Source organism: Peromyscus californicus, unplaced genomic scaffold (assembly GCF_007827085.1).
Source record: "Peromyscus californicus insignis strain IS unplaced genomic scaffold, ASM782708v3 Scaffold_10__1_contigs__length_136768540, whole genome shotgun sequence".
Classification (NCBI taxonomy): domain Eukaryota; kingdom Metazoa; phylum Chordata; class Mammalia; order Rodentia; family Cricetidae; genus Peromyscus; species Peromyscus californicus.
Genome location: NW_026294391.1, coordinates 85,265,784 through 85,282,057, shown reverse-complemented (window position 1 = coordinate 85,282,057; position 16,274 = coordinate 85,265,784). Strand labels below are relative to the sequence as shown.

At 42.0% G+C, this 16,274-nt stretch overlaps 1 protein-coding gene across 1 annotated transcript; it reads right to left on the bottom strand.

The window, feature by feature from the left end:
* Positions 1 to 227: 227 nt before the first annotated feature.
* On the bottom strand, positions 228 to 4,732 carry Armcx5 (armadillo repeat containing X-linked 5). Its single transcript, XM_052735952.1, has 3 exons — positions 4,425 to 4,732; positions 2,918 to 2,994; positions 228 to 2,586 (listed from the first exon to the last, which is right to left on the bottom strand). Exon 3 carries the CDS (start codon positions 2,328 to 2,330, stop codon positions 627 to 629), a length of 1,704 nt encoding a protein of 567 aa, XP_052591912.1. The 5' UTR covers positions 2,331 to 2,586; positions 2,918 to 2,994; positions 4,425 to 4,732; the 3' UTR covers positions 228 to 626.
* Between the last annotated feature and the right edge of the window lie 11,542 nt (positions 4,733 to 16,274).

Genomic DNA, 16,274 nt, shown 5'->3' with positions numbered 1-16,274 from the left:
TTGAATTCAGAAGAGCATGAAGGCATCTGTATTCTCCTCCTACGTCTGTCATCACCCACCTCCCCAGAGCTGTCAAGAAACCCTGCCATCTACAACCTCCAGACAGCCAGAAGCATGGCCTTGTGTCCTTGGTCACGGAATGATTTATTCTATTTCCTGAACATGTTGGAACTAAAAGAGCTGCCAATTTGTGAACCTGTTTGTGCCACCCCAATGGAAACTGGATAGACAGTGATCATGGCTCTTTATATTGTTCATCTGTGACTACATTTCAACTGAAGAATTGGGACAATGTTTTCATCAGGTTTAGCATGCAGCTTTATTAAAAACACGCAAATGGAATACGAAAATACACTCATATCAATATAATGCACAGAAATATAGCTTATTTAGGATGAATAGGTTCAGTACCGGGTTACATTACAGATACCAAAAATACCTCAATTTATATTATATATAGCACAATAAAAACCAGCAAGTGTTCAATCTCTCAAGATGACTAGCATCCATAAAATTGCTTCCCTCAACACAGAGAGCATAAGTATCAAATTTATAATTATAATATGCATTAGATTTATATTGGAAAGACAAACAATGCTCAAGGTTTTGTGAGACTATACAGCTATTCAGAGTTTGAGTATTAATCGGATAACTTTATCTCTCACATCAGGGTCACTATGGTCTGCTAAGTCTTGGAGTTTCTGGTCAAACTCTTTTGCCTCATGGAATATGGAAATAAGTTCAGATTTAGTGAACATTTCCTTGGTAAACAGTTTTGCCCTTTTTTTGAACTGGAAATTTATATTCTCGAATATTTCAATGATATGCAGAATATTAGCCTTTGACTCATTCTTGTGAAAGTGGGAAACCAGTGATGACAACACTTCAGCACTGATCAGTTCTCTTGTATTGGCTTGATTTTTTGACAAACATAAAATAACTCTTAAAATCTGAAACTTGATTTTGACACTTCCTTTGTTTAACAATGAGATGAAATATCGAACATAATTGACAATCACGTGGTGATACTCGAATTTCGTACTCAGGCTCGCTAACAGTTTCAGTTCCTCCACTTGTACAGAGCAGTTCAAAGGACAAGAGAGTATGTCCCTACAAACTTTATTTACATGTGCTTCATCCTCTTTTGCTTCTCCAGAGGTGTCAGTGCTCACACTCACATTTAAATTTTTAGGGTATCTTTTAGCATTTGGATTATTGACAAAATTTTCAATCATAACAGTAATACCAACATCATGAACGATATCTTGAGTAAATGGGTAAGCGGGACTGATGCCCATTATCATTGTAGCTATCTCATGAATAAAAGGATCTCTAGTTAACCTAAGGAGGGCAACAAGCTTATCAAACTCTACAGGCTCTAAACTAAAGGTACGCGATTTACAGCGGCAGGCCTTTGGATTGGGTCCATACTTTTCTCTTTCCCGGATTTGCTCTTTTACTTCAGCTAAAGTCTGGAAGTAAGGTCCTTCAAAAGGTGGAATCTTGGTCAACGGTCGAATACCCAGAGGAGTTTCAATTAAGGTCGCAACCAGAGTCCAGTTCCCTTCTGGAGGTAAAGTTTTCTCACCTTCCTCAACTGGGACCAGGACAATAAACCTGCCCCTTGCCCATGCTGCTGCTTTTTTTTTTAAAGTAAAGTCGAATGTGTCCTCTGGGGGTTCGGGTTCTTCCTCAACCTTAGGTGGGGGCTGATAAACTTGAAGAGGATTTTCTTCTTCAGGCCAGAACCAGGACCCTACACTAGGCTCTTCTCCAGTCCAAAACCAGGAGCACACATATTCTTCACCCTCATCAGTGGCGTTGATGACAATACTCGCTTTGTCCCCAGCCCCGGATCTGACACAGGTCTCTTTTTTTACCTCAGATCTGTGCTTCATACTGCCCTTATCTCTAGCCTTGGCAGAGCCCTTGACAGGTGCCTCAATACCAGCGTCAACCTTGACTTCAGACTTGGTTACAGTAATGACCACAGACATAGAAGAGGCATCCGACTTGGTGTGAGGCACTAGCCCAGGCTCTGCCAGCTCTGTCTTAGTCTGAGCATTGACCCTAGTATTAGTCTTATCTTTCTTTTTTTTCACTTTCCATGTCACAGTCTCAGGCTCAGTGTGAGTCACTGTTTGTCTCCTGGCCACTGCTTCATCCCTAGCCTCAGCCTTGTTCCTCAATTCTTCTTTTGGTTCTGCCTCAACCACTTTCTTGGTCTGACTCTTGGCTTTTCCTTTAGCATTGGCAAGGCTTTTGCTTCCAGGTTTTAAGGTAGCCCCAGACTCTTCTCTAGCTTTCCCTTTACTTTTAGAGCCAATCATGGTTCAAGACAAAGGCAAAGTCAAACAATATGCCCCTATCTCAGCCTTGCCTGAAAGTCAGCCCCAAGTTGGTGTTTTCAGATAAAGTCCAGTAGTCATTCAGCCCCCTTTCCAACTACAGTTTCGGCCAATGATACAGACAGCATGCTGAGGAAGCTCACTCAAGATAAAGGATAGCTGTGCTTGGGCGCAGGCCTGTGGAGGGTGGTGGTCTTCAGCCACTCCAAGGCCACCAGATCTGTCACTGAAGTTGGACCTAGGGGTGGAGGAAGGAAATGGGGCTTTAAGTCTCTTCCAATGGTTTTTTTTCCTCATGCTGATTAGCACAGAGAGATATTTACACATGGAAATTCAGCGCTCTATGGGAGAGAAGTAGACAACTAGCAAACTCCTTCTTTCACTTCACCCACTGTCTACACCTCCATGTGCTACCAACCGTCATTCCAAACACTAATAAGGTCAGGGAGAACAGGAAAGTTGGATGGACATGAGAGGCTCTGGAATCCCTAGGCTGTTTCCTGACCTGGGATGGAGCCAACAAATCTCTACTATTCTTATCCTCAAGGAGTCCTCACAGTCATACTAACCTGCACTGATGTGAAGTAATTTTCTCCTCCTTCCTTTGCTTCCACTCGTGACAAGTCCTGCAGCAGATCTGGTAGACCTACAGACAGACAAAGAGGACAGAGAACCTAAGCTCTTGGGACACAGACCTTGATTCCTGGCCTCTATTCTGGCCTTTGCAGACAGTTTGTCTAGCTTTTCCCTTCCCGGTCTTCCTCTCCTCCCATTCCTCCTCTTCAGAGCTGTTCCTCCTCCTCCCTTATGGCCCACCATTTTCCTCTTCAGAGATTGTTCTGGTAACTCCCTAGTTGAAAATTAGATAATAACGAAGTGTTAGAGCAGGACAAGGAAGAGGGCACAAAAGGGAGATATCTGCATCCTGTATCTACCTCCAAAGTATACTAAAACTCCTAAGGATCTATAGGTACAGCTTGTAACTACCTCCAAAGAACACTAAGACTCCTAGGACTCCACAGACCAAGTAGGGGTCGCTGATAAACTGACAAAACAGAAGGATACAATTTTCTAGTCTCAGTGGCCATTGTGTCTCTAGCTTCACACCAACCTGTGAAGCTTCATTATTTCCTAGCTTCAAGTTGGGTTCACAACAGTCAACAGTTATACAAACCTATGACTATATCTACCAAGGGAAATCCACAAACAGGAGACCACAGGTAATGAGTCTATTTTAGAAAACAGCACCTAAGGAATAAACGCTTTCTGGATATAGATACTTGTTTGGCCAAGAGTTCTCTGATTGCCTTTCTTTTGCCACCGCCAGATGCCACCCCCAAATCTCCACATTCCTCTGCTATGTTCTTAAAGCTTGAAATTTTCCATGAAGACAACTAAACCATCCCTGCACGGTCGTAGTGGTATCAGTAGGGATGAACGCCTGACAATAACAGGAAGCTGGGAAAATAATGAATAGTATCATTTTCAATTTTCTTACAGGTTCTTATGAGTATTTCTCCTCCCCACAAACCTATCGCGTTTTGTAACATAGCTGGAGTTTTTCCCACTATACAGAAACCAGGTCAATTTTGTTTATCTTCTCCCCTCCCCTTTTGATCTGATGCCCTGAGACGTCGAGAATGTAAACTGGCAGCACATCTACAAATAAATGTTTGATAGCCCCAAATCAAAAGAGCAAGATGTGATTAATTAATGGTCAGATAAGTAACCAGAACATGAAGCAATCTTCGATTCCAAGACTTAAATGTCCCCACATTTAAAACCTCTTTGTATACTCCCTCCCTGATTCTCAAGGCTCCTCAGACAATTGCCCTAACCAGAATGGCAGCCCTGCCTCCTCTGATAAATACGCCATCTCCGCATGATGCCATTACATCCATCTCCCTTCCCAAACGTAATCGGAAGTGAGGCGAGTTTATGGAAACGTAGCTTTTTATCATCCCCCTAGTCTCGCTCTCTTTTTTCAACACCCGCCTCCAAAAACCAGGTCACATATCCCGCACCAATCTCAGAACCCGCACTCACATCCCCAAGCATGCCCTCCTTCTTACTAACCTGTTCCGCTTGAATCGGAGGCTGTTTTCTTATTTGCGGGTCTCCGGAGGTGTCTTGCCTCACAGAAAGGAGGCAGGCAAATGCAATCGGCAGTCAGGTGCAGGGAGCAGAGACAATGGCGGCGACTGTATTTAGGGGCTGGCCAAGCACTTGCAACTTAGGACAAAATGCTTACTTTACCAGATAAAGGGCCATGGTTTGCAAACCACCATCACCTATCGGCACCTCCTCTTTCCCAGGTGCCTACGGCTCCTCGAGAACCCTCTGGAAGCGACTAAACAACATCCACCCACATCCGCCGGGACGCACTAGGCGCGGCTACGTCAAGTTACGGAAGCCCGCAGGGGGAGGGGCTAGAGTTGTTAAAGGAGATCCGGCTTAGGGAAGTGGAGTGATACACTACTGCCATTCATAGATTGCGCCGTTTCTCCCACACTGCAACACTAAGATTCTGGTGCCAAACTAGGGGAAAGAGCGCAAAACATCAGAAAGCAGATTATTACCAAATGTCTGTATTAGCTTCCCTCTTGCCTCTCACCAAGCTCACCATGTCTTTCCTTTGTCACGGAATACATACGGTTCATGCGGTTTTCACACTATGGAGTCAGGGAAAAAGCTGTGGCTTGGCAGCGCAGAAGGATAGCAAAGAAGTCTAGTGTTTACACATCTGTCACTAAACTCCACAGCCCACTGAAGTGGGCTGGTTAGGAAGGGGAGGGACCCAAGGTAGAAAAGTGGGGGGTGGGGGTGCGAAATTCTCAATACTGAGTTAGGAATAAAAATTCCAAATTATTCCAACAAATTCTAAACTGCTCCCTTTACAAGAAAAGTCCTCTAGTGACGCACTTGTAAATGTTTGTTTACATAAAATGTATGGTGTAGCAGCAGAGCCTAAGGGAAATTGCTCTGCTGCCAGATCGTTATCAATTTCCCATTTTATTTCTCCTATTGCCATCTCTTGAATCTTTTGCTCTTATGTCCTGGCATATTTTTTGTTTTGAAATAGTTTTATATAACATGAGATATGGATATGGGAGAAACAGTGGTGGAAAAAAAAACAAGTAACTAACTGTCTCTGTGCAGATGAATCCCATCCCCAGGATGACCACACCACCTAAAGATGCAGTGGCCTGGATTTGATCTGGGCACAGGGAAAACAACTACATTCTTTTGTTGTTGTTGTTGTTGTTGTTGTTGTTGTTGTTGTTTGTTTTCTGAGACAGGGTTTCTCTGTGTAACAGCACTAGCTGTCCTGGAACTAGCTCTGTAGACCAGGCTGACCTCTAACTCACTAGAGATCCGCCTGCCTCTGCTTCCTGAGTGCTGGGATTAAAGGTGTGTACCACCACCGCCCGGCTGCAACTATATTCTTAATGAAGAGAAGTTATACCAAAATATCTTTGTATCCATGAACCAACACCAGTCCCTGCTCTATGAATTCCTTGCAGGCTTGATCCATCATATTTCTTGCCCCTCAAATCTGTGATTATATAAACTCTTGAATTTTGAATGTTGGGCCTCATGTTTGTATTATCTATTTGAAAATAAATTTAATTAAATAAGCCTTAGAATCAGAAAGTATTTCAAACGTGTATACCATATGTTCTTAGAAATGTTCCAGCACATCAGTCCTACACAACTCTAAGCAGAGTTGTCAACTATAGTCTGCTACATGGTGAGAGGAATTTTTCCTGTTTTAGGGTTGTTTATAATTTTGAAATTGCATTAATAAAAGTAGATAGTTTTCCCTCTATATTTGAAAGACAGATTTCTAAGATTCCTTTACTCACTCCACGACCTACATTACAAGAAAACCTGATAATGTTATTAGGCAGGAGGTTAACTTTTGCGGGGAATGACTGGCCCATAAGGAACAATAATAGGTGGTGATGGTCAGTCTAGAGAGATCACATTCAGGACCCAGAAAACAAGACGCAAATCTATTTGGTGGGAGGTTCAATAAAACTTGATTGTAAAAATAGGTAGTAATGGTCCCTCTAGATGGGCCAGGTCAGGGCCCTAAAAATAATCTAAAAAGAAAAAAGAGAAAGAAAATAGGTGGTAGTGGTCAACTCTGGACGAGTCCACTCAAACCAGCTTCCAGGACTTCTTCACCATGGGAACATATATAAAGTGCTGTTACCCTTTCCTGTAGTAACCCTTTAACTTTGAGGTGTCCTTAAACCCCTAAACACATGCTTGCATCTTCAATAGCCTTTGTTGCCAGTTGTTTTCTTAAGAAATCCTGGTGAGGATATGGTGAAAGGAACGCTTATCCACTGGTTTACACTGGAAATATCAACTGATTAAGCCACTATGGAAATCAGCGTGGAGGTTTCTCAAAATGCTAAAACTAGAAGTACCATTACCATATGACTCACCTATACCATTCCTGGGTACATATCGAAAGAATGCCATATCCCACTACAGAGATACTTGCACATCCATGTTCATTGTGGGTATATTCACAACAGTTAAGAAATGGAATCAGACTAGATTAGATTAATAGATGGATAATGAAACAGGGATATATATATATATATAGATAGATAGAGAGAGAGAGAGAGAGAGAGAGAGAAATTTTATTCAGTTGTAAAGAAAAATTAAAGTAAGTATGTAATTTGCATGACAACGGACGTAACTGAAAAATATACTGAGTAAGATAACTCAGGCCTAGAAAGACAAAAATTATATGTCCTTTCTCATAGGTAGACCTTAGCTTTGGATTTGTTTATTTAAATTTGAGCATCTGAACCCACAGAATCATGGAGGCTATATATATAGAAGGGGGGACCCTAGGATGACTGTGGCTTATAATAAGTTTTGGTTTTACTCAAAAAAAAAAAGAAAGAAAGCAAAACAAAACAGAACAAGTGAATGAAAGAGGAAAAGAAAGGGAAAAAATAAAAATAAATTTGAGCATCTGTAGAGGCCAGGATGCTAGAGAAAGGCTATTATAGGGGGAGGGAGAAGAGGTCTTAAATGAAGTGTGGGGGAGAATACTGAGATCCAATTATTTAAGTGGGGCTTGGAAGGGGTTAGGAGAGAGAGGAGGTAAGGGACAGCAAGCCAAAACTAAAGTTACATTTAAAAGCCCATCCCCATCCACCATCAGTCATGACCAGGTTGTGGGGGGAGGGGAGAGTACTGAAAGAGATTACTGGAAAAATCTGGCTCAAAAGAATCTCCCAGGAATCTACAAGGAAGACCCCAGCTTACACTCCCAGCAATAGCAGATATGTCACCTGAACTGGCCATCTCCTGTACCAGATTGGTGCCTAAACCCAATTGTTATCAGAGAGGCTTCATCCAGCAACTGATGGAAACAGAGGCAGACCCACAGCCAAACATTAGGCAGGGCTCGGGGAGTCCTGATGAAGAGAGGGAAGGATTGCAGGAACCAGAGGGGTCAAGGACACCACAAGAAAACCCACAGAATCAACTAACCTGGGCTCATAAGGGCTCATAGAGACTGAACTGGCAACCAGGGAGTCTGTATGGGACTGACCTAGGCCCTCTGCATATATGTTACAGTTGTGTAGCTTGGTCCTCTTGTGGGACTCCTAACAGTGGGAACAGGGGCTGTCTCCAACTCCTTTACAGAATTTTGGAACCCTACTCTTCATACTGAGTCACCTTGCCCCAGCCTTAATACATGGAGAGGTGCTGTGGGATAATCCTCTTGTACACTGTAAAGATTTGTCACTCAAACTTGTTTAATAAAATGCCAATTGGCCAGTAGCCAGGTAGGAAGTATAGGTGGGGTGACCAAACTAGGGATGATGGGAAGGAGAGGATCGCAGTCAGGAGTCGCCAGCCAGACACAGAGGGAGCAGGAGATGAATGTGCAATGCTAGTAAAGGTACCACCACATGGCAGAGTGTAAATAAGGAATATGGGTTAATTTAAAATGTAGGAGCTAGTTAGTAATAAGCCTGAGCTATTGGCTGAGCATTTACAATGAATATAAATCTCTGTGTGGTAATTTGGAAGCGGCTCCTGGGACAGGAAAACTCCACCTACAGGGAGGTGTTTAGTCTTACTGCAACTCAATATGCCATGTTTTGTTGATACTCATGGGAGACTTGCCCTTTCCTAAACATAAACGAAGGAGGAGGGGATTGGGGGTTGGGAACAGAGGGTAGGGTGGGGGAGGGACTTGGAGGAGAGGAGGGAGGGGAAACTGTGACAGGGATGTAAAATAAATATATTTTTTTTTAAAAAGTCTCATAGAAACCTATTTTATAAGCAAATTAAAAATAAAAGTTTTTGAAAGTGTTTGAATACAGATAGATACCGTTCATATACAAATAATGCTATTTCTAGAAGCCAGAGGTTATTAAATGAAAACCCCAGGGGCTGGAGAAATGGCTCAGTGGTTAAGAGTGAATACTGCTCTTGTAGAAGACCTCAGTTCAGTTCCCAGTAGCTGTATTGGGAAGGTCACAAATGCCTATAACTCCAGATCCAGAGGAATATGATGTCTCTTGCCTCAACAAATATCTGCACTCATTTGTGTACACACACACACACACACACACACACACACACACACACACACACACACACTTAAAAATAAAACAAACCATTTAAAATGAAATAAGTAACACCCCCCACTCACACACATCTTAGTGCCAGACATCAGGTACCTCGCTATGAGTTGTTGATCAAAGAAGTCCCAGTGGTTTCCCAAATATTGCCCTTGGTTATGCACCAGAACTAGAAATTAAACCCCTAGTGCTAAAGACATCCAAAACTATGATATTTTTGTCACAGAACCTCAAGGAATCAAGCTGGCAGTGAGCTGAAAGTGTCTTACCTGATAGCTACCTTTCATAGTGCCAAAGGGTGCTATTCAGGCTACTGGAGAAAAAAACGTTATTAATGGTCTTATGCAGCTATGAACCCTGTAATCTACATTATTGGCATGTCAGGAAATATTTACCTAAGGTTGCAATAGCAGAATGACAGCTACTTGGGTAATGAACTACTTTGAATGTCTTTTAAGCCTGTTTCACAGGAAGGAATCCATCTCTGGCACTGTTATACTGGTCAATACTCAATGGTTAGGAAATCATGAGTGCAAGGGAGGAAACTTCTACTGCTGTCTTGCTGAATAAACATTATCAAGCTGATTTCTAAATATTTACAGATTTTTTTTTTTTGGTTTTGTTTTGAGACGGAGTCTCACTGTGTAGCTCTGGCTGGTCTGGAACTTGATATGTAGACTAGGCCTGGCGGCAAACTCACAAATGTGTGCCTGCCTCTGCCTCTGGAGTGCTGGGTTTAAAGGCATAAACCAACCACATTTGCCCTAAATTTTTACATTTATACTCATATATTACTGCTCTTTTCATCCTTCTGTTCAGCCAGGTACTAGTAGCACACACTTTTAATCCCAGCACTCAGGAGGCAGAGGCAGACAGATCTGTGAGTTCAAGGTCAGCCTGGTCTACAGATCGAGTTCCAGGACAGTCAGAGCTGCACAAAAAAAAACTTGTCTCTAAACAAACAAACAAACAAACAAACAAATAAATTGAATAAGAGGATTCTATTTGCAGTGGGTGACAATGAAGAGATGTGTAACAGGTCAAAGAATTGAAAATAACTGACTGTTGACTACACATCTATAAATGGAGCATGTCTGTTTCCTTTCCAAGGTTCAGGGAACATTGCAAAAATGGGGGTAGAAAGAAATAAAAGCTGGGGTGCAGGATAAGCGCCGTGGAACACTGTCTTCTGTCTTCTGGATGTAATATGGCTTTCAACCTATGAACTCACAGTGGCTATAGTTTCAAACTGAAGAATGGCACAAGATGAGACCACTAAACATTTCATGATGAATAGATAGAAGCACATGAAGTATCATAGCTCTCTGAGAAACTTATGGTGGTAAGTAGTTGCTGAGGTTGGGGGAGTCATTATAGTTGATGTTATAGCCATTGCTAATTTGCCCATAGTATGGTTAATAGCGTCCCAACTATACTCGTGCAGGCAACACCAATTATATTTACTAGGTCAGAAAAAAACAAACAAACCTCCAAATAACAATAATAAAATACTTGAAAGTAGGATTGAGAACTTACTGGAAAGAAGAGGTATAGCACAAGTGAAGGGGGATGAGAGAAGGTAACGGGAGGTAAAAATCCAAATACATTATAAATGTGTATGGATTTGTCAAAGAATTAAAAAAAAGAAACTTCATTGAACTTACATTAAAAACAGACATTAAAACCATTGAAATAGAATAGAGAATACAGGCCTAAACCCACACAGACAAACACCTAATTTTTGACAAAGCTGTCAAAAATATACAATTAAAGAAAAAGATGGCCTCTTTAACAAACAATGGTGGAAAAACTGCATTTCCATATGTAAAAGATTAAAACTAGATCATAACACCCTGCACAAAAAAAAATTCAAAATAACTGAAAGGTCTTCACATAAGACCTGAAACTTTGACACTGCTAGAGGCATACATAAGGGAAGCCCTTAATGATATACACATAGCAGGGCATTCCTGAACTGGACTCTATTATCACAGAAAATGCCAAAAAGTGACAAATAGGATTCTATGAAATTAAGCACACCCTTTGCAGCAGAAGAAACTATAAGCAGAATGAAGAGATAGCCTTCAGGAAAAAAAAAAATCTGCCAGCTATATTTTAGGCAGAAGTTAATATGCAGAATACATAATAAACTGCAAAAATTAAATATAAAAAATCCTTAATCTTCTAATCAATAGGGCTACACATTGAACAGACAATTCTCAAAGGAAGAAACACAAATGACCTATAAATACTTGAAAATGTGTTCAACAACCTTAGTCATCAGAGAAATGGAAATTAAAGCTACTTTGAGATTCCTTTTCACCCCAGTCAGAATGGCTAATGTTTAGAAAATAAATGCTCCCCTGACACTGCCTGGAGGTCCAGGAACCAGAGAATGGATAGCCCAGAGACCTAGACCTAGAATAGAAGCAGGGGAAAAAAAAGTTAATGAAATGATTCCTAACCATGTTCTGCTATATTCATAGACAGGAGCCTAGCATAATTGTCATCAGAGAGCCTTCATCCAGCAACTGATAGAAATAAATGCACAGACTCACAGCCAAATTCAGGAAATCCTGCAGAAGAGGGGGAGAAAAGATTGTAGGAGCCAGAGGGGTCAAGGACACCACAAGAAAACCCACAGAATCAACAGACCTGGGCTCATAGGGGTTCACACAGACTGAACCAACAACCAGGGAGCCTGACTGGGACTGACCTAGACACTGCAGAAATGTTAGAATTGTATAGCTTGGTGTTCTTGTGAGACTATTAACAGTGGGAACAGAGGCTGTCTTTGGCTGTTTTGTCTGCTCTTGGGACCCTTTCCCTCCCACTGGGTCCTCTTGCCTTAATATGAGGGTTTGTGCCTAGTCTTATTGTAACTTGTTATGGCATGTTTGGTTGATATCACTGGGAGGCCTGCTCTTTTCTGGAGGGAAATAGGGGAGGAGTGGATCTGGGGAGAGGGGAAATGGGGAAGGGGGGGGAGAGGAAGAGGGAGGGGAAACTGCAGTTGGGATGTAATATATGAGAGAAGAATAAGTTGAAAAAATGTTAAAAATACAAAAGGGGAGGGAAGTACCCCTATCTGATGCATAAATTGTGCCGTTTGTGCACAAAGAATTTGGTCACTTAGAACATTCTAGGGACTACTGACACCATGAGCATTTCCAAAGTGGGGATCTCCAATGCTTACGTGCATTGCACACTCTATGTAAAGCTGTACTACTGTGTGACTTATGTCACCCACTGCAAAGAGTTTACCTTGGGAAGTCCCATGACCTCCACTACAGCCTATGCAAAAAGCTAATTTCTGGGGCAGGGGGAGACCCAAATAGAATGAAAACTATAAAATATTCAAGCTAAAGGAAAAAAATCTCACTCTTCATAGTTTTGTGTATGTATCCATATATAATCATTTATTACTGGCTCAGTCCTTTGAAAGAAGTGTCATAGGAACTCATTGGGCTCATTTTGGTTGAATAAACCTAGTTTCCCACAAGTCATGTATTTTCACAAGAAATATCTGTTATATATAATTAATTTTAAACTTTTTTAGATTTATCTTGTATGAGTTTTTTTGCCTGCATATATATTTATATATGTATGTGCACCATGTGAATGCCTAGTACCCACAGAGGTCAGAAGGCATCAGATCCCCTGGAACAGAAGTTACAGTTGGCTGGGTTCCGTGAACTGAATTGGGATCCTCTGCAAGTGCAGCCAGTGTGCTTAACTGCTGAGCTAGCTCTCCAGCCCCTCTATAACTAATTTACAAGAAGATGGCATTTCTCATCTCTTCTTTTTTGTGTTGCTTTGTTTTTATCTTTTTACCTTTGAGTCAAGATTGCAACCTGTAACAAAAGCTGGCATGAAAAAGTCAATTCTCATCTCAGCCCCTTGAGTGCCAGGATTACAGATATGTGCCACAAGACCTGGCTAATTACATGGCATTTCCTGTTTTATTTTTTAATCTGCCTCTCCTATTTTTAGGTTGGCCTCAAACTTGCTGTGTAGCCAAGGTTGGCCTTGACCTCCTGATCCTCCTTGCCTCTAATTTCCTAGTGCTGAGATTACAGGCATATACCATACTACACAATGTATGTGGCATCTTACTGAAACCAAAATGAGCCCAATGAGTTCCTATGACACTTCTTTCAAAGGACTGAGCCAGTAATTAATGTAACCATTCAGAGCAGTTATTCCTTAGGGAATGCAAGTTCAAGTCTGTTAACACCAAAGTAATATTTATACATAATTTAACTTTCCCCTCCTGTGTGGTGCTGGATAAAGACCAGGGCCTTACACCAACTAGAATCTCGATATGCAGCCAAGGCTAGCCTGAAACTTAAGATCCTTCTGTATCCACATTGCAAGTACTGGGATTATGACTATGACTGATTTGTCTGTTTTGAGATCTCACTATATGCTGCGGAGACTGCTTTGAACTCATCCTGCCTCAGCCCCTTGCCAATAGCTGTGACTACAGATGAGTCACAGCTGACAGTCTCACATCTCTGCAAACCTCCCTTCTCTGCTTCCTTTACTGCATAACAGTTATCACCACTTAAGATGTAATACATTTGACTTGTTGGTTTATTGTCTTCTGCTAGAATATGAATTTTGTTCCATGCTTGTCTCTGGCTTAGAATAAAGTGTGTGGCACACTATCATGATCAATTACTATTCTAAAAATGAATAAACACAGAAACAAAAATAAATACCACAGGCACTGGGAGTAACATGGTGGGGGGAGCCCTATACACTGCTGGTGGTAATGTAAACTAGTAAAGCCATTTTAGAATGCAGCTGCTCCAAAAACTAAAAGCAGAACCACCATATGACCCAGCTATGTCTTTCCTGGGTATAAACTCCAAAGAACTCATTACTACCCCCAGAGACAACTGCATGATCATGTTCATTGCTGTACTATTCACAATAGGTAGAAAATTGAGCCGGCCTAGATTTCCATTAACACATTAATGAATAAAGAAGGTGTAGTACATATGCACAGTAGAATTTTATTCAGCTCCAAGGAAAAATAAAATCATGGTATTTTTAGGAAAATAGGTGGAATAGCAATTTTTGGTGATTTTATCCTGACAGTTTTATATATTTATTTAGTGGATTATAGGTATTTCACCCCCTTCGCAGCCCCCCTCCCTCTCCCACTGAAACCCCTTTCAAACAAACCGTCCTTTCATGTCTTCTTTCTGTGACCCACTATTCATCAGTGAATGAAATGTCAATCTCTCTTTCAACAACCATTAACTGGCAACAGTCTCTCAGGGAGGGTTGGAACCTCGGGGTCCCCTCCCCATTCCCTGATGATATGTTGGTGGGGGCTAACCTTGAATGGGTCCTGTGCCTACAACCATAGCTGCAATAAGTTCATTAATGTAAAGGCTATGCCATGTCAAGAAGACATCTTTCTGCTATACATCTCCCTATCATCTGACTCTCCCGGCCTTACATATTCTTAGCACTTTGGTTGGTTATGGGTTTCTGCATTAACTTCTGCCGTGACCATAAGAAGTTTCTTTGATGAAGGGTGGGCACAGAACTAAATATGAGTATTTAGAAGGCAGTTTGACAACATGAACATTTAGCAAAAACCATAATAGTGGGGAACTTAAATTTATTATATTAAGCAAAGTAATTTAGATTCGGAGAGTCAAATACAGCATTTTCTCTTGTAGGTGGATCCTAGCTCTTAATTTTTATATGTGTGTATATATGTGCATGCAAGTGTGAGCATATGTCTGCAAACTAGAAAGAAGAGCAACTGAGAGTACACACAGGTCTTAGGAGAAGGGGAAGGGAAGGGGGCAGATAAGGGAAAACAGAAGGGGGCTACTTTGGAGAAGAGGGGGCCTAGTCCAAGGGGTTCAGGGGATGGAGAGGGAAAATGATCAACAGATTGTGTATGAGAATTACACCCCAAAGCTTATTTCTTCATTTTAAGTTAACCACATATTTTTCAACTCTTAAAAGTGAACAAATCAGAATTACAAGTGGCAATTGGTAGGAAATCATGGCAAGCACAACAAACTGCAGGCATACCTTGTCAACTGGTGGCACAACCCCCGTGTCTTCATTTACATGCCTCTAATTTAAAAACTTTGGGCCACTATTAGTTGAATTTCCAAAAGTATGCCAGTTTGTTGTCCAAAATACATGCATTACAGAAATAGAGGAAATCCATGTTTTGGGAAACAAATTTTGCAGATTTCCCATTTAATACCTGGCTGGAATTCAGAACTAATTGACACTCTGTGGAAGGTCCACAGAACTGGCCAAAAAGTGAGAGTGTGTACCTCTGCTGTGAACAGGTGTCTGAAGGCCCTCCCTCAAGAACTTGGGCATGGAGCACCCTGAGCCTCTGTGTGAGCAATACTTCCACGGACAACCTGACCCTCCTGATCCCCAGCAGGGGCTGACTGGTGGGCCACTCCTTGCACAGCAACTTCCTGAAGATGAAAAGCCAGGAGTATTTCTGGAAGCTTAGGGAGCTGCGAAAAGGCCCCCTCGCCACCCACTCATGTGCACATCATAAAACACATCAAGGCATGAATTCAAATGATCAGAAAGAATTAAACCGTGTGCCCTCTCACCATTTTCCCCTTCTCCACAAACTCACTAGCCTGGTGGCAGCCCCTTTGAGGCCCTGGTTATCACATGTATGCTTCTTGCAAGCCTCCAGATAAATAGAGCATCTTGACAGATTTCCTGGTCTGCAAAGGCATTACTGGAAGTATCATGTGTCCTTTGCCATGGGGATTTATTCACAAGTTTCCATGGAAGCAAGCCTGCTAGAGGAATGTGGTGAAAGTCGAGGTACACAGGGCCATTAAGTCCTGGCTCCTCTGTAGCAGGAAAAGTGCAATACAGGACACAACATGCAACAATGCCTTTTATTATGCAAACTAAATGGCGGCGCGGGGGGGGGGGGGGGGGGGGGGCAGGGCGGGGCAATAGAACAATTGGCCCCAGGGGTGGCTATTTCTTGGCCTATGTGTTAAGTTGGCTTCTAATTCAGGTCATGGGCAGGGTTTAGAAAGAAACAGAAACAATAATGTAGACGTAGAGGACCTCCAAGGGCTCCTTTTAGGACTTTTGCATGAAGAATTCCTTTGAGACCTAGTCCTTGGTCTGGAGGAAAAGAGTTGGAATATTAGAAGAGCCTGGTACCCTGAGTTCCATCTGCAGGCACTGGGACTCCATCTTGCTGAAGGCCCAGGGACATTTATCTTTCACCCCCTTGATTCTCGGGCCTCACCTGGACTGTACCAAGGACCTC